Source organism: Perognathus longimembris, chromosome 7 (genome assembly GCF_023159225.1).
Source record: "Perognathus longimembris pacificus isolate PPM17 chromosome 7, ASM2315922v1, whole genome shotgun sequence".
NCBI lineage: Eukaryota > Metazoa > Chordata > Mammalia > Rodentia > Heteromyidae > Perognathus > Perognathus longimembris.
Window position 1 is genome coordinate 77,496,498 of NC_063167.1, and position 27,924 is coordinate 77,524,421.

Below are 27,924 nucleotides of genomic sequence, written 5' to 3' on the forward strand. Positions count from 1 at the left end.
ACTGACCAAAAAAAAAAAAAGTGAGAAGAGGGAGAAAGCAATACTGCAAATGAGATAAGTATTTGAAGAAGAGGCTGTGGATCTATTGACTTTTTGAGCTTGTTTATAAACTAACAGAGACTGTTGAGGAGGAAATAAAGGATGCTTGTGAGAAAAGGCTCCCCAAATAGCCAGGAAGGATGGAACCCAAGTGCAAAAGGCTGTTCTAGTGCTGGTGGTTTGTGTAGCTGGTGGTGAGACACAGAACATTTTCATGTGTTTTGATTTTTTTTTTTTGTGGAATGTGGGTGGATGATTGGAAGCTTGAAAAGAATTGGGAAGGTCTGGAAATTTTTACTGTGAAATTTGAGAGGATTGGTTGGTTAAAGTGGTGTGGTTTTAGCACAGGGAGTAGAGAGAGCTGTTTGATCCCTGTATAATTTCATGATCACCAACTTCAATCTCTTCCTGTGTATGACTCTCCTGAATAGTGCTCTGATTGTTCAGGGCTCATTGCTGAGTAAATAGTTGGACACATCCACCCTTTGGGTTTTGCCAGCTCTTGGCAACAGATGAGGTTAGTAAGAGCCTTAGGGATATTTTGACTCTAGAATCTAAGCTGATTAAAGAGAGAAGTTTCTCTTTAAAAAGTGGAAAGGCTAATGCATCGGGGGGAAAGCTGAGAGGTCAGTGGGCTTGATACTATTATGACATTGAACAAGCTTGAAAGGAAAGAAGTGCTATCCAACCAGGGAATACCTGAGATGTTATTTTGGAAGCAGAGAAGTAATGGGTAAGGCACCGTGAAGGTCTGGGTGGTTGGGAGGGCAGGGAAGGGGTGCTATTCCATGAAAATGACAGAAAGTTACTTGAGATGATACTAAGGGCTTCAGGACATTAGTGAGATGGGATCAACCTTTTTGATTGATTGGGAAGTTAGAATAAGAGACAAATTAAGAGGAGGGACAGGTGGCAGACCAACAGAGATATGGGTCTGCAAGGCTTGAAGGGGCAACAGACCCTGAGGTGAAGGTTATTAGACTGTTTCCTGACTGAGGTGTGAGGCTAAGTGGCCTCCCCCTGAAAGGGTTAAGATGGTGTTGCTTTTCTTTTTGGTAACTGGAGATCAGAGTGTCACAGACTTTCTTACCTGGACTGGCTTCGAACCATGATCCTTAGATCTCAGCCTCTTGAGTAGTAAGGATTATAGACATGAGCCACCAGCACAGAGCTGGGAAAGTGGTTCTAGGGAGCTTGGTGGAAGGGGTTGGGAAGTGCATGATAGGCTGGACAGATGGCTGGAAAGGACTCTGGGTCATGGAAAAAACACTCAGGTGGTGGAGGACAGCTTTCTGTAGGTAAAAACAGGGATGGGGAGTTATGGGATGATCTGGCTCTCTGGGCTGCAGTCATAATAGCCCTAGAGATATCTTGTCCTCCATGCTGCTGGAGACATAGTGATGGAAGAAGAAAGGATGAGTATGACCCATTAACTCAGTCCTGTCCTCGTGTCCTCTGAGCATTATAGCATTTATTCTTCCACAACAGCAGTCAGGCTGGTACTTAACATTATCTTCAGTGTAGGAAGAGGAAACTGAGCTTCCATCCAGCAAGTAAGTTTGTTTGAGGTCACACTTGAGTCTTGATTCCAGCTCAAAACTTGGTGCCTCTGTACTTCCCACCATGTTACATGTGTGTAACATTTCCTTCCAGGTGAAAGGTTAACTGTTGATGAATGTAAGCCACAGAGAGCTGGTTAAAATCTTCTTAGATACCAAAATTCAGCTCAATCCTAGATGCTTTGAAGGTCAACCTATGGCTCATTCTTCCTGATTGTCCTCCTAGCGGTCCTTCCCCACATCTATGATGAATAATACTTAGCTACTTCTACACTGTGAGAAAGTAACTCCCTTATTACAGTTTTTGCCCAGTTCTACTATTTTGACTAGTGCCAAGTTTCTCCTCTCATTTCACCACATTAAGTGTTCCTTTAATGTTCAAAGATGCCACTCAATTTTTTTTTCTGTTGGCCATGGGACTTGAACTAAGGATGCTGTCCCTGAGCTCTATTGCTCAAGGCTAGAGCTCTACCACTTTGAGCCACAGCACCACTTTTGGTTTTCTGATGGTTAATTCGAGTCTCATGAAGTTTTCCTCCCTGGCTGGCTTTGAACCACAATCCTCAGATGTCAGCCTCCTGAGCAGCTAGGATTACAGGTATGAGTCACTAGTACCCAGCTACTCAAGTACTTTCTAAGAAAATTTCCCCCCAAAACTGATATTTCTTAGTTCTTTAAGTCTCTTCTTCATAGTATGGTATGCTTTCTGAAAAAAAATGTTTTTTATGTATACTACCTTAAGGGTGTGTTCATTATGAATAAAATGAGGCTGGTTCTTATCTTGATCAAAAGGCATACTTGCCTTGTCTGATTATAGATAAACCTGAAAGTTTTTTTTTCCCCTGTGTTTTATGTTTTTTGTCCTTGGCATATTATATATTGTTCTCTCATTGATTTGTGTTGATTGATTGGTGTTAAGGTGTGTGTGTGTGTGTGTGTGTGTGTGTGTGTGCCTGCGTGTGCCCGTGCACTTGTGTGCTATTATGCAAGTTCTGTACTGAGTATGTTGTAGCTTAAAAGTTTATTTCCATTATATTTTGTCTTTGTGACTATATTCATTATTCTAATGAATTACCAATGAAGACAATTCTCAAACTTAACTCTTAGTCCAGTATATTATCTCTTCCCAGCTCTGTATTACATATAGAATAGAGGGTCAACATACAGTATTTGTAAAAATATTCTTATCAAAACAGGATCAAAAAGAGAAGAATTTATCAATGTTAGGAGATAATGTCTCTGGTCTACTTCAGATCATTGATCTACCCTGTATTTGCTTAATTTTCTTACCCAGTCATATTTCTTTGCATTATCCTATAATGAGAGGCAAGAGTAGAATTAAATTACCTTTTATTGTTTGGTATTCTCCAATCTGACAGAATTTCCCAGTCAGTGCTGTGTGGGAAGAAGGGACAGGGCTGAGCTATTTTAGGTTGGGAGATGCTGTGAATGGTAGTGTCTATCACTGAGATTGGGAGCCATGGATAAAAGCATGGTTATGCATTTCGTTCATCTTGGGCCAGATAGAGCCAGCAGGGCTTCCAGGCTACCCATATGGAACAGTTCAGAGGCCAGCTGTCCATTCAGTCCTGGTACACTGTTTGTGTATGGGGGAGGGGCAGGTTTATGTTGATCACACGTAACATAAGCATTGTTGAGAGAGCTGGCTGCACAGCTAGGCAGAACCCCTAGAGCACAAAGAAGAGGCTCTATGTTGTGGTGATTGGTCTTAACATTGCCCTGTTAAGGGAGTTGATGTTTTGTAGCATTCATTTTCTTGGTGAAATGGGAAGAAATTTCATCTGTTACAAGAAGGGGAGATAGAAGAGCAACAACAACAAAAAAGCTAGGTTTCACATGGAATGTTGAAAATGATTATAACAATGATAGAACACTCGTTTCCATAACATGGAGTTCATTTCACTTAGCATCATCTTAGGTGTTCATAAGGGCATAGCTATTGGGCTCTTGTGATCATCTGCTGTGACTAACCTAAACCTGCACTAATTATTCCCTATGAGGGAAACCATAGAGTCCATGCTTCTTTGGGTCTCTTGTATCCCCTTCCTATGGTTGTGCCCATGCTATCACTGTATCTCATCTGAGTACCCTGGATACTGTATATACTTGTTTTAGAACTAGGGAAGGGAAAGGGAATATCAAAATCGAGAGACAAAGGATAAAAAGACAAACAACTCCAAAAGCAATACTTAGAAAACTATTTGGTGTAAACCAACTGAACAACTCATTGGGCGGAGGTGGGGAGGGGAGAGGAGAAGGGGGAGGGGGAAGGGGAGGGGAAATGAGGGAGGAGGTAAAAGTTATACAAGAAATGTACCCACTGCCTTACCCTTACGTATGAAACTGTAACCCCTCTGTGCATCACATTGACAATAAATAAATTTTTTTTTTAAAAAGAAAGGGAGAAATAGGGATTTGGTATTAGTGAATACGTATTTAGAATCAATTGGGAAATAGGAAAGGAAACATTAGGGATGGAAAAAGGAAATGATGAGTATGAGTGAGGGTTTCTTCTCAGCTTCCCTCTTCCCTGCTGGCCTTAAAAACAAACACACAGGGCCTGGGAATGTGGCTTAGTGGCAGAGTGCTTGCCTAGCATGCATGAAGCCCTGGGTTTGGTTCCTTAGTTCCACATAAACAGAAAAAGCCTGACATGGAGCTGTGGCTCAAGTAGTAGAGTGCTAGCCTTGAGCAAAAAGAAGCCAGGGACAGTGCCCAGGCCCTGAGTTCAAGCCCCAGGACTGACAACAAAACAACAACAACAACAACAACAACAACAACAACAACAAAACCCCTCAGCCTAGCATTTTAGGATTGCAATAAAATAGATTTGGTTCACCTTGAATTCTGGATATCTTCTCATTGTTTATGTGTCATCTTTGCTGGGCTTTTATTCTCTCCCAAGCACTCCATTTATTCTCTTTAGCACCCTAGACTTACCACATTGTATAGGTTCCTTTGATTTTTTTTTTTTTGCCTATAAATTTGTCTTCCAATACCAGCAGTACTTGGTAGGTAGTAGACAAGGGACAGCTGTTGGATGGACTGTTGGCTGAAGTGATAACTCAGTGTTGGCTGTGCTGTTTTGGAAGAGGAGGGCTTTCCTGATAGAGATGTGTACTGCAAATATCTTCATGCTTTTTTTCTTTGAAGAGACCGGCTTTGGGTAGGTGTTTCTGCTGTCTTAAAAAGAGGACAGACATTGTATTCGGCAGGCCTCTGGAAGTTTCTTTGGTGTCTGTGATTTCTGTGACCCAGGGATGGGCTAATGATATTGTAGACACTCTGTAGGTATTCCATGCCCATTTCAGTAGCTCTTTCCTAGGACAGCTAGTATCTCAGCCTTCTGCCAGCTGCTAGCCTAATAAGTCTCCACTTTCACTCTGACTCCCTGTGCCACAGTTTTTACCATTTGTTTTGCCTGGCCCAGCCTGCTAAAGTGGATGGAAAAAGAGCCACTACTTACTACTAGAAGCTGTCCTTTCTGGGGGAATTTGTTAAAAAAAAAAGCAAATAAAAAAAAGCCCTTTGGTTCTTGCTTTGGTGTGGCTGGTTAAGTAAGCAGGTACTTATTAAGAAGCAAGGGGGAGGGAAGAGCAATTTAAATTTAAATCTGTCCAGCCTTTAATAAAAACAACGGGGTGAATATTTGAGTCTCTTTATTTAGTTTCAAATCAAACATTTTTTGCAACCTATTGGGGGGGTGGGATATATATATATATATATTTTTTTTTTTTTTTTAATGGAGAATTGTTAGAGTGCTTTTTAATGTACTAAACTAACCATTCCTTAACTGGATAATGGTGTAAATGATATCAATGTTTCATGAGAGCTTCTGAAAACAAAAAGCTCATGTGTGTATACATTGAGTTTGAACACAAGTGCCTGAATAGCCCTTGCCTGGTCCAGTGCTCCAACATCAGCAGAAAGCATGTGTAGCCTTCAGGGCAAACCACCCTAGCTCTCTTCTGATTACTGATTCCATTTTCTTCAATTATCTGTCCACCTGGATTCCACATCCCTATTTGCTTTCATCTTGGAAACCATTTTCCTTTTTTATATCACTTAGCAGATTATAATGATGTTTAATTTATATACAAAGCTTACTTTTATGAATCATTTGGTTAATATGAAGCTTCGACTAAAAGACCACCAATTAAATATTTCTTTAATACCCCATAAACACAGGTTGAACCAAGAGAAGTAAATGAGAAATAGACTGGGCATGTGGCTTAGGGGTAAATGAGAAATAAAGTTAATAGAGTTTCACAGAGAAGAATTGCAATATCAGTAATTTTACCAAGCACACATATTTCCCCCAAAAGGAAGGGGGAAGGAAAGGAAGAATTCATTACAGACACATGAGCTCTGTCACGGGGGCCCTGTGGGAGGCTGATGCTTCTTATGATATCCTGGCTAGAAAGGATGAAGTAAGGAATTGCATTACTACTGGCAGCCAACGACTTGGGTTTTCTCCAGTGAATTAGTTTCAGTAAGTGACTTTATTTCTTCACATTAGGCAGCTGGAAATGTGTATTGATTTGTTTCCTCTGATCATTTGAGGATCAGCTGTAGTATAGAAATGGAGCCAGAGAAATGCTATATTTGCTGGATATGAGCAAATGCTTTGGTAGCTTTTTAAAACTTGAATGTTCTTATGATTTTTAGGAGCCAAATAAAGTTTTCAGTTCAATAAGATAGAAAACAAACTTTGAATGTACGTATAAGCATATTAATATTCTCTCTCTCTCTCTGTCTTTTTTTTTTTTTTGCCAGTCTTGGGGTTTGAACTCAGGGGCCTGGGCACTGTCCCTGAGCTTTTATTCAAGGCTAGCACTCTACCACTTGAGCCACAGCACCACTTCTGGCTGTTTCTGTTTATGTAGTGCTGAGGAATTGAACCCAGGGCTTCATGCATGCTAGACAAGCACTCTACCATTATGCCACATTCGCAGCCCTTATTATTCTTTAACTCCTTTGAGGAAATAGTGGAAATCATGAGATTTGTCCTAAATATTAATAAATGTAATAATTGTTAAAATAATGCCTTCATTTTTGTACTAGCTGCTTCTTAATGTTGAATTCTGATTTAGATAAATTTGAATATCATACTATAATTCACAGATCTTTAAAAAAACAAACTTTTGTTCTCTTTTATTTTAAATGCAAGGGTAAGTTATGTGACAAATAAATGCTAAGGTTGAAGAAGCATGAAAGATTTCAAATTCTTAGTGTTTCTTTATTCTCCTAATTTTTCTTTTTTGGTCAGTTGTGGGGCTTGAACTCTGGGCCTAAGTGCTATCCCTGAGCTCCTAGGCTCAAGGCTAGAGCTTTACCACTTGAGCCACAGTGCCATTTCCAGGTTTTGGGTGGTTAATTGGTGATAAGAGTCTCATGGTCTTTCCTGCCCAGGCTGGCTTTGAACCATGATTCTCAGATCTCAGCCTTCTGAGTAGCTAGGATTACAGGTGTGAGCCACTGGCGACTGGCTAATTTGCTAATTTTAAAAATTACAAAAAATTAGGACTATGTGTTCCTTAAGAATTAATCTAGGCTTACCATGAGCTAGCAACTTACAACATCATTTTTCTTAACAGGTTGAAGAAATATGGACATCAACACCCACATGGTTATCAGCATTGTGTGTACCAGTTTTTTCACCTTTCAGCTGCTTTTCCATTTTGTAAGTCATTGGTTTTCAGCAAAGGTTTCTTCAGGTTATAATAATCTAAGCAACGAAAAGAAGATTGAATGGAACTCAAGGTAAAAACATATTCATGTAACTGTCTTTAAAAACTACGTTTGTGAACTAAAATTACATTAATGTATATTGCATTATATATAATTACTTAAATATATGTGCCGGTCCTGGGGCTTGAACTCAGGGCCTGGGCCCTGAGCTTGTTTTGCTCAAGGTTCACACTCTACCACTTGAGCCATAATGCCATTTCTGGCTTTTTCTGTTTATGTGGTACTGAGGAATGGAACCCAAGGCTTCATGCATGCTAGACAAGCACTCTACCACTAAGCTACATTCTCAGCCCTTAAAATGTATTTTAAAAAATCTTTAGGATTCAGAAAAAAATTGAGGTAAATTATTTTATTTGACTTTAGGAATAAAAAGAAAGACAAAAATTCTTATATCAAAAGACCTTAGGAGCTGGGCACCAGTGACTTACAGTTGTAATCCTAGCTTCTTAGGAGGCTGAGATGAGGATTCTGGTTCTAAGCCAGCCCCCAAAAGCCAGAAGTGAAGCTGTGGTTCAAGTGGTAAAGTGTTAGCCTTGAGCACAAAAGCTCAGGGACAGTGCCCAGGCCCTGAGTTCAAGCTCCAGGACTAGAAGAAACAACAATAACAAAATAATTTAGGAAATCCAAGATGTGGAAGATTGGTTGGGCATGTCTATAATCCCAGTTACATAGGAGGTGGAAGTGAGAGGCTCACAGTTTCACCTATCCAAAATATAATTAAACAAGAAAGGACATGGAGAATGGTTCAAGTTGTAGACTGCCTACCTGTCAAGCACAAGGGCTTAATTGGGAAATATGGGGAGATTAAGTAGACTTCAGCCAACCATGGAAGTGTACAATTTACATCCTGCTATGGCATGTTTATAATAACAAACATTCTTTGGCAATAGTGGTTAAAAAGAAAACATTTATTAGAGTTTCAGGTTGTTGATGTGTATGTATACAGTTGATTGACATGGCCAGATTTTGTGTAGTTGGACGCTGCACACTATACAGTGAGTTTTCCATTATAGTTTAGAGACCTCCAGAATCCTTCCTTCCTTCCTTCCTTCCTTCCTTCCTTCCTTCCTTCCTTCCTTCCTTCCTTCCTTCCTTCCTTCCTTCCTTCCTTCCTTCCTTCCTTCCTTTGTACCGGTGTTTAAGTTCAGGTTTCATGCTTGTTATTTAGATGTTATACAAGTAACCATATCTCCAGCCCCAGAATTTATTCTTTTAGTATATAGTTCTAAAGTAAATCCTATCTTTTAGATTTCTTTAACAAACAGTAAATGGAAAAAAGAGTCTTCAGATGCAGAAATACAAAAAAAGAGTCTTCAGATGAAGAAATACAAAGTTTTCATAAGTTGGTTACAAGTTTTTTTGTGTGTATGTTCAACACATGATTCTCACAGGGTCTCAAACCTCAATAGATTCTGAAGGCCACCTCTCTTGCTTTAGAGCATTTCACGTGCCCAAACCTCACAGTGGCTGAGAGAAGATTTACTTTTAATTGCCATTTAGTTGAAGTTAATGATAACTATAAAATATATTCAGCTAGGGTTGGGAATATGGCCTAGTGGCAAGAGTGCTTGCCTCCTACACATGAAGCCCTGGGTTAGATTCCTTAGCACCACATATATAGAAAACGGCCAGAGGTGGCGCTGTGGCTAAAGTGGCAGAGTGCTAGCCTTGAGCAAAAAAGAAGCCAGGGACAGTGTTCAGGCCCTGAGTTCAAGGCCCAGGACTGGCCAAAAAAAAAATAATATATATATATATATATATATATATATTCAGCTAGTCTCTAAAATTGGTATACCTATGCTTTGCTGAAATTTCCTTTTAAATGACAAGACCTTCTAGTAGCATTCTACAGATTTATTTTGGAATAGTCATATTCAATCTGAAATTCGTTTTTTAATTGAGAAAAAATATTTTGCATATATCTATCTATGGATTTGTTCTCATTTACTCTTTTCACTGATATGTGTGGTTCATATGCCCTATAGTTCTTTTCATACAAAAAGCAATATTCTTTTTTTTAAAAATGGCATGTGTTTCTTTCATCTGAAGAGCTGCCACAATTACTGTTCAAATGTAGCATACTAGAAATATTACTTTCCTTTTTTGCCAGTCCTGTGGCTTGAACTCAGGGCCTGAGTGCTGTCCCTAAGCTTCTTTTGCTCAAGGCTAGCAACTCTACTGCTTGAGCCACAGTGCCACTTCTGGCTTTTCTGTTTATATGGTACCAAGGAATGGAACCCAGGACTTCATGCATGCTAGGCAAGCACTCTTCCATTATGCTATATTCTGAGCCCGAACTTGCAGACTTCTAAGTAAAGATGTGAGAAATAAGCTGACCGCCAGTGGCTCACATCTGTAATCCTAGCTACTCAGGAGGCTTGGATCTGAGGATCGAGGCACAAAGCCAGCCCAGGCAGGTAAGTCGTTGAGACTCCAATCTCCCAATTAAACACCAACAAAGCCTGAAGTGGAGCTGTGGCTCAAGTGGTACAGTGCTAATAGTGAGCATGAAAGCTCAGGGACAGTGCCCAGGTCCTGTGTTTAAGCCCCAGGAATGGCACAGAAACAAACAATAACAACAAAACAAAACCCCAAGATGTGAGAAATATGGAATTGGTTGAAAAAAAACCCCTTATTGTATAGTTATTATTCAATAGTTTGTATACTTCTCTATTTTGTGTTTCATATATCTCAGGTTTTGGTTGAAGCATTAAGCCACTAGCTAAGTAAATGCATAGAGAAATGTTCATCAACTAAATCTTATTTCTTCTTCTATAAAAAAAAAACTCAGGTCTTGTGGGTATTATGCTTTCCCTGGAGTATATCTCCTTCAAAAATGAACATGCATTAGGCCTGAGTTCAAGACTACTCTGGGCAATGTAGAATCCTAGCTTCTCAAGGCTGAGATCTGAGGATTGTGGTTTGAAAGTTCTATAGAGGCAGAAAAGTCTGTCAGAGCTTATCTCCAATAAAACTACTCAGGAAAAGCCAGAAATGATGCTGTAGCTCAAGTGGTAGAACACTAGAGTTTAGCAAAAGGAGCTCAGGGACAGCCCAGACCCTGAGTTCAAGCCCCAGGACAGCACAACAAAAGGAAAGAAAAGAAGAAAGAAAAAAAAGGAAGAAAGACTGCAGTGCAGTAATGCACAGGGATGTACATTTAAAACATATCTTCGAAGATAATGAGTCTTCACACTATGGTATCTTCAAATTATTTTATATAGTGTTGGTTAAACACTAAGCATGATGGTACACACTTGTCATCCCATCTACTTGGAGGCCAAGACTGGGAGGATCATAGTTGAAACTTAACCTAAGCAAAAGGTTAGTGAGATGCCATTTCAGTAAACAAACCAGGTATGAGAATGGTGGAACATTCCTGTAATAAGTACTACCTGGGAATCATTGGTAGAAGTATTGCAATCTGAAGCTGGCCTAGGCAAAAATGCAAGAGCCTGTTTGAAAAACAATTTAAAACAAAAATGGCTGGAGGCAGGAAGGTGGGAGAAAAATGAAGGAAGAGGTAATAAGTTTGACAAGAAATGTACTCAAACCTTATATATGTAACTGTAACCCCTCTGTACTTCATCTTAACAATAAAATTAAATTAAAAACTTGCTGGAGGCATGGTTCCAATGGTAGAGTGCAGGTCTAACAAAAAAAGCAAGGCCCTGAGTTTGAACTGCAGTACTGTATTGTCTGCCCCCCCCAAATGTCTGTCCGTCTACCTGTCTGTCTCTCTGTCTAGCTATCCATCCATCCATCCATCCATCCATCCTAATCCTATCTATCTGTAGAGAGAGATGATTGATGTGGAAGATTTGGAAGTAAAAGTCTTTTCCAGAGCTGGGAATATGGCCTAGTGGCTAGAGTGCTTGCCTCCTATACATGCAGGCCTGGGTTTGATTCCCCAGCACCACATATATAGAAAAGGGCCAGAAGTAGCGCTGTGGCTCAAGTGGCAGAGTGCTAGCCTTGAGCAAAAAGAAGCCAGGGACAGTGCTCAGGCCCTGAGTCCAAGGCCCAGGACTGGCCAAAAAAAAAAGTCTTTTCCACCTGATTGGAGCAGGGAACTCATTCTGCAGAGAGATCATTGGGTATATAACTAGGAGGGGCTGGACAGTAGCCTTTCCATTGCCATCAGTTTGTTTAGACCCTATCCCCTCCCAGTCCCTCTGTCTTGCTGCTTGACCTACTGGCCTAAGCACTATCCCAGAGCTTTTTTTTTTTTCCCCTTCAAGGCTAGTGCTCTACCATTTGAGCCACAGCTTGGACTCAGATCCTCAAGTTCCTGCCTAGCATTTTCTGCTCAAGGCTGGTACCCTTCCCCTTGAGCCACCTCTTTATTTCCAGGAGATGCTCATAACCGCACAATCCTGTATTCTGCTTCTGCTTTAGAATTTAAGCCCAGGGAAGGTGGGAGAAAAATGAGGGAGAAGGTAACAAGTTTGACAAAAAATGTACTCACTACCTTACATATATAACTGTAACCTCTCTGTACATCACTTTGACAATAAAAAGAATTTTAGCCAAGCACTGATGAGTCATGGAATGGTAGACTTTGGAATTCCTGGTGGAGTACTCCTCCAAGTGAAGTTGGGCTCCCTGCCCCCATTTCTAAATGGCAACTCCATGTCACAGTTTTCCATGCACTCTTAAGTTTGAATGTTCTGAGGTGCAACTTGTTCACTATGTTAACTAGTGTATTGCAAGGGACATGAAGTCTTTACCTGCATTTTATTGTGTTTCAGGGTTGTATCTACATGCCATTCTTTGGTGGTAGGGACTTTTGGCCTCTACCTTTTCCTATTTGATGAAGCTACTATAGCGGATCCACTTTGGTAAGCTCTTTTCTAACATAGTCATTTAGATTTATCATTTGCTCTTAATTATTAATGAATGTCACTTATTTTAAAACAGGAAATGTATTTATGGTGTATGTTTTATTAAATTGATGGTGTTCTGATATATTCCAGCAAAGTACATTAAAATGGTTTTAGCTTTGAATGCCAATAACGGGGGCAAGTAGTTTTGCTTTAGTGTTAACAATTGTTTTCAAAAAAGGAAAATATGATGAAAAGATAAACGTTGTATTTGCCAAACTGACTTATTTTTGACATGGGGTTGTCAGCTGGAATCAAACCTACTGGAGTCCTTGTCTTTAAATTTATGTTAGATCTGATGTTCAGTATCAAAGAAATGAAATGGGAATTATAAGTGGCCATGTGAGATTAATGCCAGATGAGGAGCAGTAATAATGATTCATAGTTTAGCAGTAGTAAGATAAAGTATCAGATGAGTCTTTTTGACAGACTTAAAATGCCACTCTAGCTAGGTACCAGTGGCTCACACTTAAAATCCTAGCTACTCAAGAGTTTGAGATCTGAGGATCACAGTTTGAAGTCAGCCCAGGCAGGAAAGTCCATGAGATTCTTATCTCCAGTTAATTAAGCCAAACCCTGAGTTCAAACTTCAAGGCCAGCACACACACACACAAAATTAAATGTCATTTCAAAGGCAGAGATTTTAAGGCTTAGGTCAGCTTAGTTTGTAGGAGGAGGCACAATGTTAGGAGGGATGGAATGGTAGTTATGGGCTCTGTAGGTTAGAAGACAATATAACCACTCACATTGGACTGCTAGGTTTTTGTTGTAAGTGTGAAGTTATTACCATTAGGCTCATGCCAACTGATACATTTCACTGGGAGGATATTTTTCAAAAGGGATTCAATTTAGTACATTTTGTTCCTTGACCAGACTTTTATGTCATCTTCCTAAATAATACCTAGCTTAACATTTTCTTTACTTCTGTTAGCAGAACCAGTTTTCTGAGGAAGTAAATGTTACACCAAGATTGGACTCATTAATCAATATTATTTTATTAAGATTTAATGTATTAGGTGTGTGTGTGTATGTGTGTGTATGTGTGTGTGTGTGTATTTCATACCATGATTTATTTCAAGTCTATATTTCTTGGGTTACATTTATAAATCAAATTTTGTATTAAAAACATTGCTTATTTCCATTGCTTCCACTATGTTTTATTTTGGGTTAATTCCACAATTAGTTAGCATTATTAAATCAGGCACAGGATGTTGTTGAGCAGTGTAAAATTGTGATATATATAGGGGTCAAAAGAGCAGGGCTCACCTCTCCTGTTCTGATCATTTCCCTAATTGTGTGATAATGGCAAATCCTTGAGCAAAGATGAGGATTTATATTGCCTTAAAAATCCAAGATAGGGGCTGGGGATATGGCCTAGTGGCAAGAGAGTTTGCCTCGTATACATGAGGCCCTGGGTTCGATTTCCCAGCACCACATATACAGAAAACGGCCAGAAGTGGCGCTGTGGCTCAAGTGGCAGAGTGCTAGCCTTGAGCAAAAGGAAGCCAGGGACAGTGCTCAGGCCCTGAGTCCAAGGCCCAGGACTGGCCCCCCCGCAAAAAAAAAAAAATCCAAGATAGGATACATGGTTTCTCATTTGAATTTGGTTCATAATAAAAAAAAATCACTACTTAAAATTCTATTGGAGTCCTTTTACAAATTATAGAATATATTTATAGCTGGGGGTTTTTTTTTTTTGGTTGGTTGTGGGACTTGAACTCAGGGCCAAGGTACTGTCCCTGAGCTCTTTTTGCTCAAGGATAGAGCTGTACCACTTTGAGCCACAGCTTCCCTTGCAGTTTTCTGGCAGTTAATTGGAGCTAAGCGTCTCATGGACTTTCTGCCCAGACTGGCTTTGAACCGTAATCCTAAAATCTCAGCCTCCTGACTAGTTAGGATTACAGACATGAGCACTAGTGCCAGCACATTTATGGTTTTTAAATAACATTTTTAGCAAATTGTGTGTGGATAAGAAATTATTTGTTCATGCAGTTAGAAGTAGTCTCCCAGCTAACACAATACTTCGACAGGATAGGGCTGAGAAGTGGGGTGCTCCCTGTTAGGTCAGATGCACATGCATGGAGCCCTTAGTCATCTTCTGGATCCATGGAAACACCTCAGGTGGTAAGCCGCTTCCTTCTCAATTTCACACAAAGCAAATCCTCTCCTCTGCCCTTAGATGGGGCAGTTCTAACTTTGGTTCATCAAATGTGCTGTGAGATTTTGGAAAGTTGCTTGGGCTAGAGAAGAAACTTCATGTCAAGTATGGGCCAGCAGATCTCTAATATCTTAGATGAGAAGCTACTAGGTTTTGGGGGGCAGGGGCATGGATTCACATTATTCTAGGAACAGCATCTGTCTGTTAGTGTCACTGCAGTATCAATTAAACCACTGCTGGTGTTTTTTGATTTACGTTTGAAAATGGTGGCTTACCATTTGAGAATCAATAGAAAGTGTTCTTATTGTACTTAAATATCAGTAGAAAAAGGGCACTGGTCATCTGTAATAACCCATATGCTTTAAAAATCAACAATGACGGGGCTGGGGATATGGCCTAGTGGCAAGAGTGCTTGCCTCGTATACATGAAGCCCTGGGTTCAATTCCCCAGCACCACGTATACCGAAAACGGCCAGAAGTGGCGCTGTGGCTCAAGTGGCAGAGTGCTAGCCTTGAGCAAAAAGAAGCCAGGGACAGTGCTCAGGCCCTGAGTCCAAAGTCCAGGACTGGCAAAAAAAAAAAAATAAATAAAAATAAAAAATAAAAAAAAATCAACAATGACCAACAAACCCTTTTTGTGTTATTTTAAATATTTTCAGGGGTGATCCAAAACATGTGATTGTGAATATTGCTACTGCCTCAGGCTACCTCATTTCTGGTATGTGATAAGTTATTCATTGTCTATTTCTTGTTAAACAGATTGTGGGATTATGTATAATGTCTGCACTCTGTTTTGTTTGTTTTTAGTTTGGCTTATTTGAGAAGTAGCTTTTAGGACCTGTCCCAAGATGAATAATGAAATCAGAGTTTTAGACCCTGTCTCAAACCCCAGACTTGATATGTTCAGCCATTCACTGCTAAATACCAAGAAGACATGGTGAGGATAGAAAAAGGAGATTTATTACCTGGCGTGGATATTCTATGGAAAGACAGTACTTGCGCCCAAGGTGGCTTAGAGCAAAGACACATACAAAATGGAGGCAGCAGTGCCAAGCATTTCTCCTGCCTTTAGAAGCAGCTTCTTTTTTTTTTTTTTTTTTGACAGTCCTGGGGCTTGGACTCAGGGCCTGAGCACTGTCCCTGGCTTCTTTTTGCTCAAGGCTAGAGCTCTGCCACTTGAGCCACAGCGCCACTTCTGGCCATTTTCTATATATGTGGTGCTGGGGAATTGAACCCAGGGCCTCATGTATACGAGGCAAGCTCTCTTGCCACTAGGCCATATCCCCAGCCCAAAAGCAGCTTCTTAAGCACCTCGTACAATAATACCTGCAATGATGGTAGAATGTGAACCTTTTTCTTTTTTTTGCTTTCTGATTCTCACTGATGATATGAGACTTTTCCTTTTAAACAATGGTCTCGCTTTTTCCTGTGTAGTTACTGTGAAGTTTAAGCCTTGGTCTCTGGTACTTGTTGAGATCAGTGAAATGTCTTCCAGTAGTCATAATTTTGTGTTCTTTTGGTAAAAAATTGCACATGGAAGTCACTTTTGCCCCTATCAGTGTATGTTCTGGAATCTTTCTACTCCACATTACCATCTAGTTTGTTTTCTTTTGGGGATGGAGTGGCACTTTTTACAATGAGGCCAGCAGAGGTTGAGCATGTACCATTCACTGCAATTTGAAGTGATATTTTGGATCATCTTAATAAAAACCAGAGAAAAATAAGAAATCTATGATTTGGATGTTTATAGAAACCCTATCTTGTAATTTTTTAACTTATTAAAGAAAGTCCAGATAAAAAATGTAAAATGATAGGAAAGTGATGAATGATATAGACAACTTAGTGAAGTTGGTGAACAAGTGAATTGTAACAAAGAAAGTTAGATTCTGTCAAAACAAGTAATTCATTAAGAGATAAATCTTGAAATAAGGGATAGCTTGTTGGATTATCAGATAGCCTAATTTAAAAGATCAATCAGAGCTGGGTACCTCCAGTTCACACTTGTAATCCTAGCTGAGACCTAGAGGATTAAAGTTTGAAGCCATTTGAGACAGATAAATCCCCAAGATTCTATCTCTAATTAATAAGCAAAATGCCAGACTTAGAGGTATGGCTCAAGTGGTAGAGTGCCATTTGAGCCAGCCCTGAGTTCAAATCTCAGTACTGACTGGGTTCTAGTCGCTTATGTCTATAATTCTATCTACTCAGGAGACTGAGATCTGAAGATAGCTGTTATAAGCCAACCCATGCCGGAAAATCCATGAGACTCTTATCTCCAATTAACCACCAAAAAGCCACAAATAGTGTGGTGGCTTAAGTAGAAGAGCACTAGCCTTGAGCAAAGAAGCTCAGGGACAGCACCCAGGCCCTAAGTTCAAGCCCTAGAACTGGTACATAGGGACTTGCGTGCATGCACCGCCCCCCCCCCCCCCAAATCAAGTGAATACCTTGGAAACTTGACACAATAGTGCTATTAATAAGGATTACAAAGAATTTATAATATGCCAATATACCACATGCACTGGTTAATGTCTGCTGCCAGTTGAGAGAATAATAACCCCTTGGATATCACACAGGGAAATCCTTTGTGAAAGAAACCTGATTAAGATTATCCTCAAAAAGGCAACAAAGAAACCCCACAAAACAACTCACAAACAGTAGTGAACTGAAAACAAACTTTTCTGAACCAGTTTGGGTGAGAAGTGAGCTCATTTTATTCTTCTTATAGACCATTATTATAAAAGTCATTACATGAATTTGTTCCCAAATATATGTATAGCCAAATATGTAGGAAAAATTAGTGTATTTAGGGAAAGGTACCAGGTATTTAGTTACTGATAATGTTTTATCACTGTTCTTCATAATTATAGTATTTGATTTCTCTTTAAAAGTTGTAGCTTTGATTTCTCTTCCCGAACATTCATGCTTGAATTAGTGTTTTTTTTTTTTTAAGGTTAATTCTATAAAAATCCTATAGTCTGTAAGCTCTTACCTAATAAAACTTAATTCTTACCTCAACCTCTGTGGTCTTTGATGGCTTTACTATTTTGAAACAATATTTCATTGCATCCTTTGTTAATTAATTCTTGTCATAAATAAGTCGATGATTTTGTACTTTGCCTATCACAATTCTTTTTGTATTACTGTAGTGACAAATGTTGGTAATTTTGGCTCATTTTTTATTTATATTTGGTAATATTTTATTTACCCTTGGGGACAAATTAATTTATTTATGCCTTCAACAAATATTAGATTGATTACAAACTGTGTTCCCAGGCCTGTGCTAGAATTCTGAGGGTATAAAGATGCCCATGGCTTGGCCCTCGTCCTAGTCAGCTGTAGAACAGAGAGGGGAGACCTGTTCTAAGGTCACAGAAGCAGATACCTTCTGAGAACATGGGGTACTGGAGTGGGTGCAGGGAGAAGGAAGTTCTGTGACCTCACTGAGAGGTGGTGAGCTGTCAGGAGTGTGAATTTAATACACATGTGACCCAATGGTACTTTCTTCCTGTGTAACCTCTTCTTTTTCCTCCTTACAGATTTGTTGATTATCCTTTTAAATTGGAAAGTGATTGGTGACAAATTTTTCGTAATTCACCATTGTACAGCACTGTATGCATACTATATAGTAATGGTGAGTGCGAGGATTTACTGCGGCCTAACTAGCAAGCCAGACTGGGAACAGAAACTCAAGGGTGAATGTAACTACATATACAAGCCTCAGTGTACACAGACCGTCTTCAGATGCATTCAGGGATCATGCTTGAGATGTGTTATCTTGTTTACTAACTAAAGAACTTCACAGGGCTGCGAATGTGGCTTAGAGGTAGAGTGCTTGCCTAGCATGCACAAAGCCCTGGGTTCAATTCCTTAGCACCACATAAACAGAGAAAGCCGGAAGTGGCGCTGTGGCTCAAGTGGTAGAGTGCTAGCCTTGAGCAAAAAGAAGCCAGGGACAGCACTCAGGCCCTGAGTCCAAGTCCCAGGACTGGCAACAAAAACAAACAAACAAAAAAGAACTTCATGTGTGTGTTTCTATTAGAGTGTTTGTATGTATTTGTAAACTGAGACTGATGTCCCTAATTATTTTGAGTTTCTAATTTATGTATGTATGTATGTATTTGTTTGCTTGTGTGTTTATTTATTTATTTGAGAAACCAAGACTTGAACTTGGTATTTGAAGCTTTTGCTCATTGGCTGGTGCTCTAGCACCTGAGCCCCTCCTTCAACCCCAAGTTTCTGTTAACAAAACACTGGGTATACAGCTGTAGATATTTGTCTTTTTAGATACATGTGTCATTTAATAGCCAGAGATACGTACAAATTCCTATTTAGTAGATAAGCTGAAGGATTTCCTTCTATTATTATCTTCAACTGGTTGTACAAGGCGGGGGGGGATTAATTTAACATGTCCAGTACATATATTTACCATTTTTTATTATCTTTAAGTGGTTGTAAAAGGGGATTTCAATTCAACATATCAGTTTGAGTATAAAGATACAATGTATCGATGAGAGTCACCACTTCCATCATTCTCACTTCCTCCCACATTTCCTTCCTCCTCCAATCTTGTTTCCTCCTTCCATTTTCACATACATACATTGAGTCTGGTAACTTTATTCAGCCTCCATTCCTCTTTCCATTCCTCAGCCCTCACTCCCATTACCTTATCCCACCCTGGCCAAGACATGTTTCAATTTCCTGATACTTATTTTGTTAAACTATGAATTGTTCAGAGGGTTTTCGCCATAGACTCTCCCTCCTTTATGTACCAAACTTTGGTCAGTTTGATCTTGTATGTGAATACACACACACACACACACACACACACACGCTTGCGCATGTGCACACACATACATATATACACATACGTGTATATATATATATACTATATATATTTACTTTATCTTTATATTTGAGGTCTAAAATCCACATGATTTCTGTTTAATTCTATGTAAATTCATTCATAAACAAAATTAAGTAGGTTGAATCATTGGGAGAATCTTGCTCAGAGACTTTATCAATAGAGTTTTATTTGTTTGGTTATTTTTCCCCAAGAGGTGAGATTTTGCTATGCTTCCCAGGCTGGCCCCCAAACTACTAGGCTCAAGTGATTTTTCTGATTAAGCCTCTCAGTTGGGACTATAGGTGTGTCCAACTACACCCATTTAAAGAGTGGGTAAGAGAAAATTCTTTTTTTTTTTTGCCAGTCCTGGGCCTTGGACTCAGGGCCTGAGCACTGTCCCTGGCTTCTGTTTTGCTCAAGGCTAGCACTCTGCCACTTGAGCCACAGCGCCACTTCTGGCCATTTTCTGTATATGTGGTGCTGGGGAATTGAACCCAGGGCCTCATGTATACGAGGCAAGCACTCTTGCCACTAGGCCATATCTCCAGCCCCAAGAGAGAATTCTTAAAATAGCTCTAAGGCACTAATGCATATTAAATTCTGTGTCTAAAAGTACATGTAGAGTTCATACACTGGCAGTTGGTAGTCCTTGCATGTTTGTTAGATTTCTCTACAATCATTTTTAACCTAGATATTCCAGCAAGCTCAAAATAGATATTTTATAAGTGATGAAAGCAAAGTAGAATTTTAAGTAATAGATGTATCCAAGTCCATATTTTTTTGTTTTAAAACTTGTATTCAACTCTTGCTTTCCCCTCCCCTCATTTAGTATTTTCAAATCCTTACATTACTATTTATGCGTATCTGGAGGATTTTTAAAACCCCAAGTGAATGTTAAGCTTCTTCTTTTTTTGTTTTTATTGACACATATGGGGGTTGTTAGTGAATCAAAAGTAGATCTGGCCATCATTTCTGCAAGAATTTGATGTATCAAAACATTCCTCTATATTGCCCACTTAGCCACAAATATAAATAATTCACACACATATGTTTAAAAACTTTTTTAAAAAGTTTTAATCAAGCCAGATGATGGTGTCTCACACCTGAAATCCTAGCTACTCAGGAGGCTGAGATCTGAGAACTGCTCCATGATTGATTAAAAAATAAGTTTTAATCAATTGAACATGGTTTTAGAGATGCCTACCGCTTACAGGTCTTAGATATTTTGTATACAGATATTTTGTTTCCTGGGTATTTTTGCTCAAACGACATTCAAACTGATGAACAACCTGAGTTCAATATCTTGCTATAATTTAGAAATGTATTCCCCAAACATGAGTCACAAATACCCAGTGGGATATGAAAGAATTATACAAACTTGTGATGAAAGATAACAGAGCCCTTTACATGCATTTTTAAGTGTGGGTATTATGAACCGCTGTTCTGTTTTGCTGCTAAAATCACAGACTTGGCAAATGGTGCCTGAATTGGCAAGTTGAATGTTCAATTATGTGAGATGAATACTACTTTCTCTTTGGATTTTTATGTCTTTAAAAAAAATCCACTGCAGGCTGGAGCTTTGAAAAAAGAAATTAGTAACTGTTTGATATTATCTTCCTCTGTTCTGTTATTTTAGTCCGAAATAAATGTATCTAAAATGATTCTATTCATAGCAGAAAAGATAGAATAAAAATAGATGAAAAATGTTTATAGTTAGAGAAATTCTATGGTATTTATAGATCTTATATTTCCTCATTCAATATATGAAATTTTCTCAACATTGCAGCGAATCCCAACTTTGTGCATTTTTGTTGTTCACTAAAAACATTATCATTATTACTTTCTGGTGTAAATGGTTCTGAAAATTTGTGTGTGTGTGTGTGTGTGTGTGTGTGTGTGTGTGTATGTATGTGTACGTGTGCGTGCTGTTCCTAGGGCTTGAACTCACGGTTCAAGCCTGGGGGCTGTCCCTGAGCTTTCTTTTTTTTTTCTCAAGGCTAGCACTCTACCACTTGACCCACTTCTGGATGTTTTGGTAGTTAACTAGAGATCAGAATCATGGATTTTCCTGCCTGGTCTGGCTTTGAACCATGGTCCTCAGACCTCAGCCTCCTGAGTAACTAGGATTATAAGCATGAGCCACTAGTGCCTGGCCAATTCTGAAATTTTTACTGTGGTATAAGGATTTGTTTTTGGAAAGTGCTTTGATTTGAGAAATCTGCAACTATTTAAACTTCTTTCCTTAAATGATGTTGATATTAGCACTAAATAAAACTTACAGTGATGAATACATGTCACACTGAAGGAAAAGTTGAACAGCAAGATTCTTTGCATCTAAGTTATTATAGGTTATTTCTCGATTATATAATATCTTGATCACTATTTCTGTACCTCTACTAAATTTGTTGAAGTTTAAACATTTTTTGACAGTAATTTAGATCTTCTTGAAATTTCTTATCTATATAGATAGATTTAAAAAAATCCTGTAACTTTTCTGCCTGACATTCAGTGTTCAACCCTGTAGAAGGCCACTATAATAACCAGGGAAACACTGGAAGGCTATTTTTTTTTGGCAGAGGAGGGGGTAAGGGAAAGGGACCTGTTTGTGCTTTAATACTTTAATATTTTTGCCTAGGGCCAGAACAGTGGGGATTATAGACATGGGTACCACATCTGACTTTCACTCATTCATTCATGTATCCATTCATTCATTCATTCATTGTTTGTTTATTTATTTACTTAGTGCCTGTCCTGGGGCTTGAATTCGGGCTTGGGCACTGTCTCTTAGCTTTTCTGCTCAAGGGTAGTGCTCTACCACTTGAACCACAGTTTCACTTCCAGCTTTTGTGGTGGTTAATTAGAGGTAAGTCTTATAGACTTTCCTTCCCTGGGTAACTTTCAATTGTGATTCTCAGATCCCAGCCTCCTGATTAATATTGCAGGCATGGGCTACAGGTGCCCAGCATGACTTGTTTTTGAGGCAGGATTTCAGTGATATCTTGCCAGGCCTTCCTGAATCCAAGGGCCTCCCCAAAAGGTGAGGTTAAGACCTGGGTGGCATGCCTGGCCCTTACTTTCTTATTGTTTAGGACAAACCATTATCCTTTTGTACATTTCTATGTTTCTTTTGGCTTTGTTAATATGCTCCGTTTTTTTCTCTTTCTCAGCAATCACCTCCTCTCCCTAGTCAAGCCATGCCTATAGAGAGTGAGCTATAGTACATTTGGCAAGCAAGTCTAAGTGGTAAAAAAATTTTTTTTTTTTTTTTTTGGCCAGTCCTGGGCTTTGGACTCAGGGCCTGAGCACTGTCCCTGGCTTCTTCCCGCTCAAGGCTAGCACTCTGCCACTTGAGCCACAGCACTGCTTCTGGCCGTTTTCTGTATATGTGGTGCTGGGGAATCGAACCCAGGGCCTCGTGTATCCGAGGCAGGCACTCTTGCCACTAGGCCATATCCCCAGCTCCTAAGTGGTAAAATTTTTTAACCACTTAATTAATACAGCTTACCAGAGAAAAACTGAGCTGGGCACTGGTGGCTCACACCTTAATCTTAGCTATTCAGGAGGTTGAGATCTGAGAATCACAATTCAAAGCCAGCTTGGGCAGGAAAGTCCACTAAACTCTTATGTCCAATAAACTACTTAGAAAAAGCCAGAAGTGGTGCTGTGGCTCAAATGGTAGAGTGCTAGATTTGAGCAAAAGAAGCTCAGGGACAGCACCCATACCTGTGTTCAAGCCCAAGGATTGGCAAAAAAAAAAAGTCTATGAGATTTCTATTTCCCACTAAGATTAAGTAACTCATTATTATTTATCCAATAAAAATATCTAAAAACATTAAGTAATATGCTTAATAATACCCAATAAAATATCATTTTTTTTTTTTTTTTTGCCAGTCCTGGGGCTTGGACTCAGGGCCTGAGCACTGTCCCTGGCTTCTTTTTGCTCAAGGCTAGCACTCTGCCACTTGAGCCACAGCACCACTTCTGGCCATTTTCTGTATATGTGGTGCTGGGGAATCGAACCCAGGGCCTCATGTATATGAGGCAGGCACTCTTGCCACTAGGCCATATCCCCAGCCCCCAATAAAATACCTTAAAACCTCAAATAATATGTCTAATAATCTTTTTTTTCTTATGGAAAAAAAGATTTTTCATTTTTTTTCTTCCACAAGAAAAAAAAGATTTTACTTTAACTTCTTACATAGTAATAAGCAACAGAATCGCAGAAGTAATTCTTAGGAACTAAGTTTATTGGTATTCTTGGAGCTCTTTGAAAAAGAAATCTACTTAGAAACATGAATATGTAATTTACAAGTCATTATGAATTGAAGCATTGGCCATAGCAATAATGTTAAGTGGTGTATGCATATGTGTGTGATTTTAGAATGTATTTCAGCATTTCCCGTTTAATATGGAATATCTGATCCAATACCCTTCCCCAATCCACAATTCCATACAGAGCAATGCTCCCGCAATATCTTTCTCAGTTTGGCTTAGGACCTCGGGTAAAGGAAGCCTTCCCCCACCCATGGCAGGTAGTGCACATGTTGTGTGACTTGGCCGGCTAGGTAAGCAACTGGCTCCTCTCACTTCAGGGAGACTTGTGTACTGTGCTGAGGCATGGGCCCCAATCAAGCCTTACCCAAATGATCTTTTTTCCTCAGGAGAATGAATCCACCTAGCTGGATGAAGAACAGGGTACTTTCAGAGCCTAGAGGAGCAGAGATGAGACTTGGAAAGCAGAGACTATGAGTGATAGAGGAAGAGGGGATTAAGTGAAAGATGGTGGAGAGCTGAGACTGCAAGCCACTGCTGCAGGAGGAATTCCAGAAAGTCACCAAGAGTTCGGAGTTCCCGCTCTGAGGAGCAGCCCAGAGCTGTCACAGCACCCTGAGCTACTGAGTGCTGGGCCACTGGCACAGGCCACCCAAAGCTGTAGCCCTAAGGAAGGGTTTATGACACCTCAGGTCTCCAGATTTGTTTAGTTTCCATGCCAGTAGGAAAACAAACAAACAAAAACCCTAGCCAGGTGTGATCCTCCATCCATCAACTGGTCTTTATTTTCTTACTACTGTATTGGAAGGAAAAGGATGAAGAATGAATAATATGTTGGACAAATGGATTTGGACAAATTGGATGTTTTAACTACTGTAAAATTATTTGACTTTTGAGATTCACCCTAGCACTTGATCATTCTTTCTATAGTAATTTGAGAATGCTGTCACTAGTGGTTAATTATAGAGTTCATTAATCAAGCCTGAGTCAAAGACTTGAAACCTGTTTTGTCATGTTCACATTACATATGCAAATGAACATGAATGTGTCTTTTTTTGGGGGAGGAGGGCTTGAACTCAGGGCCATGGCACTGTCCTTGCGCCTCGTTGTGCTTAAGGCTAGTGTTCATATTTATTTATCACAATATGTCTGGGAGATATGAATTATTTCTAAAGTATGTGGATATTTTAGTAGGAATATTGGTCCTGATATTGTGTTTTATATTTACCATACAGACTCAAGGAATTCTGGCGTTCGTTGCCAATTTTCGCCTACTTGCAGAACTTTCTAGCCCTTTTGTGAATCAGCGGTAAGTTATTCCAAACAATTGATCAATTTATTTTCAAAATTTACTGTTTACTTTTTTAGTTGGGAACATTCCTCTCCCCTCCCCCACCCTGCCAGATGCTAGAGCCACAGTATCAAACATGAGACCCTGAGGTATGAGTAAAATATTGTCATGGCAGTGTGGCTGAGGAAAGCAATCCTTAGAAAGGCTCAAGGAGCATATTTAAGCTCTCCAGGCTGGTCAGTGGGCGTGGCAGGTCACCCTCCACAATGAAGGTATACACAGAGTTCACTGCAGTGATTCATGGAGAAAAAATCCTTCTCCTCTCAGGTCCAGTCCTTCTTCCTGACACTAATCATTTCCTTCTGTCTCCAAATTTTGATACCAACATTATCTTAGTCCATTTGAGAATCTTTTCTATTTCAAAGACTACTTTTTCTTTTTCTTTTCTTTTTTTTTTTTTTGCCAGTCCTGGGGCTTGGATTCAGGGCCTGAGCACTGTCCCTGGCTTCTTTTTGCTCAAGGCTAGCACTCTACTACTTGAGCCATAGCACTTCATGTATGCAAGGCAAGCACTCTACCACTAGGCCATATTCCCAACCTCTCAAAGACTACTTTTTTTGTCATCTCAGATATCTATTACCAGAATCTTTTAATCCATTTCAACCATTTTGAAGACTACAATGACTATCCACATTGTTGTACAACAAAAAGGAAGCTACAACTTTCTCTTGCTGAATGGAGACTGTAACCACTAAATTCTTATTTCCCCTCCTCAAAATATACTTTAGAAATTATGAATAGAGTCAGACAATTTTTGTTCTTTTGTGACTGATCTACTGAGCTCAGCATAACATCCTGAAGATCCATCAACTAGAGCATTTCATAGGTTTTCATTGAACATTTTGAGGAGCCTCCATGCCTATTTTTCAGAATAACTGTTTACATTCCTTCCAACAATGTACAAGGATTCTAGTTTCTCCATAGCTTCATCAACATGTCTTATTTTCTACCCCCTCCCTTTTTAAAAATCATTGACAACATTAATGGATGTGAGGTAATATCTCATTGTAGTTTTAATGTTTGCATTTCTGTGATTCATGGTGGTGAGCATCTTTTCATATACTCATGGATTATTTGTATATTTTCTTTTACTTTCTTCTTGTTATTGTTGCAAGTTCTAGGGCTTAAACTCCAGCCCAGGGCACTGTCTCTGAGCTTTTTTGTTCAAGGCCAGCGCTTGACCACTTGAGCCACAGCTCTTCTTCCTGCTCTTTTGGTAGTTAATTGTAGATAAGACTTTCCTGCCTGGAATTGGATCCTCAGATCTCAGCCTCCTGAGTAGTTAGGATTACTTTGGGCTGTCAACCCCCAGAATCCTAAGTGCATGCTGCCACATTTACCTTCTCTCTGTAGGGATGTAGTTTTCCTGGGCTTTTCTTTCTTTTCTTTTCTTTTTTTTTTTTGCCAGTCCTGGGGCTTGGACTCAGGGCCTGAGCACTGTCCCTGGCTTCTTTTTGCTCAAGGCTAGCACTCTGCCACTTGAGCCACAGCGCCACTTCTGGCCATTTTCTGTATATGTGGTGCTGGGGAATCGAACCCAGGGCCTCATGTATATGAGGCAGGCACTCTTGCCACTAGGCCATATCCCCAGCCCTTTCCTGGGCTTTTCTGCCTTTCCTGGCCTAGAATTTTGTGTGATCGGTTCTATTTCAGCCTCCTATATAGCTTGTGGTGACAGGAAGGTCCCACTGTGCTTAAAGGTTGAGAAGGGGGAAGGGAGTTCTCAAAATCTTTGCTGCCTAGGCTAACATTTGACTGCAATCCTCCTGATCTGAGTTTTCCAGGTAGCTAAGTTTACATTCATAAGCCTCTAGTGACCAGTGAGTGTACCATTCAGAATTTAATAAGAATGACATTCAACATGTAGATTTCTTTGAGAAGTGTGAAGATTTTAATAATCCTACTTGTTTTAACCCTTGAGCACATCTACTTATTTATGAGCACTTCTCCTTGTTCATCCACCTATTTATCCTTTGATTTCAGATTTTTTAATAGTATACAAGTCATTTTTGACCCTTGTTTTCATTCTAGATTTACAAAAAAGTTGCAAAGATTGTTCAGAACTCCAGTTTACCCTTCACCTAGATTTCTCTATTGTTATCTGCCATAGTACATTCCTAAAACTAAGAAAACAGAGGTGATACATTGTGACCAAGCAAACTTCTGGCTTGGTTTTCTCTTTAGTGGCTTCTGTTACAGGATGTAATCCAGGAGTCCTTCTGCTTCATCTCCCCAGCCTCAGGCCATGTCTTCCTGGACTCCAGTGTCCTTGTGTTTCTTGACCTCGACTCCTGGTCTAGGAGTAGTGGCCAGCGCCTGGTACATCCTGTAATCTGTGTGTGTTTGAGAGTTTTTCTTTTCCATTTTCTGTTCCTTAGAAAGAAGCCTTGAAGCCTAGTCCACTCTCTAGATCTTGAAAGACAGAATTATCTATTTTCTCACCTTTATCATTCTTACCTTGTCTTTTTTTTGGTCCCTTGTGGAGTCTGACCTCAGGGCCTGGGCGGTTGTGGGGCTCAAATTCTGAGCCTAGGCTTTGTCCCTGAGTTTTTTCATGCTCAAGGCTAGTGCTCTACTGCTTTGAGCCCCAGTGCCACTTCTGGTTTTCTGGTGTTTAAGAGTCTCATGGACTCTATCTAGTCTGGGCTGGCTTGGAACCTTGGTCCTCAGATCTCAGCCTCCTGAGTAGCCAGGATTACAGGTATGAGCCACCAGTACCTGGCCATATGAAAACTTGTCTTTTTCCTTGTGCTGGTTCTTGACCTTGACCTCAGGGCCTAGGTGTTGTCCCTGAGCTGTGCTCAAGGCTAGTGCTTTACCATTTGAGTGAGCCACAGTTTCACTTCTCTACCACCTACGTTTAATACCTGTGTTCTTATTAAGAACCTCCTCCTGTTGACAGCTTTCTCTCTGACCTTTGCAGTTCTCCATCATTGTGTTTCCTAGGTTTCCAGCTTTGTTTCTTACTACTCAGAATCAGTGTTACATTTTTATCTTGTGTTATACCTCTGGTCGTTCTCTTCTTGCTTCCTTTAGTTTTTATA

At 39.7% G+C, this 27,924-nt stretch overlaps 1 protein-coding gene across 2 annotated transcripts in view; it reads left to right on the top strand.

Moving 5' to 3' along the window:
• Positions 1-27,924, top strand: part of Tlcd4 (TLC domain containing 4) — a 48,250-nt gene that overhangs the window by 15,468 nt on the left and 4,858 nt on the right. For both annotated transcript variants that reach the window (XM_048352008.1, XM_048352009.1), the window contains exons 2-6: positions 7,217-7,382; positions 12,122-12,211; positions 15,071-15,129; positions 17,951-18,045; positions 24,765-24,838. In XM_048352008.1, coding sequence (XP_048207965.1) covers positions 7,228-7,382; positions 12,122-12,211; positions 15,071-15,129; positions 17,951-18,045; positions 24,765-24,838 — 473 coding nt within the window. In that variant the 5' untranslated portion in view covers positions 7,217-7,227. The remainder of the gene's footprint in view (positions 1-7,216; positions 7,383-12,121; positions 12,212-15,070; positions 15,130-17,950; positions 18,046-24,764; positions 24,839-27,924) is intronic.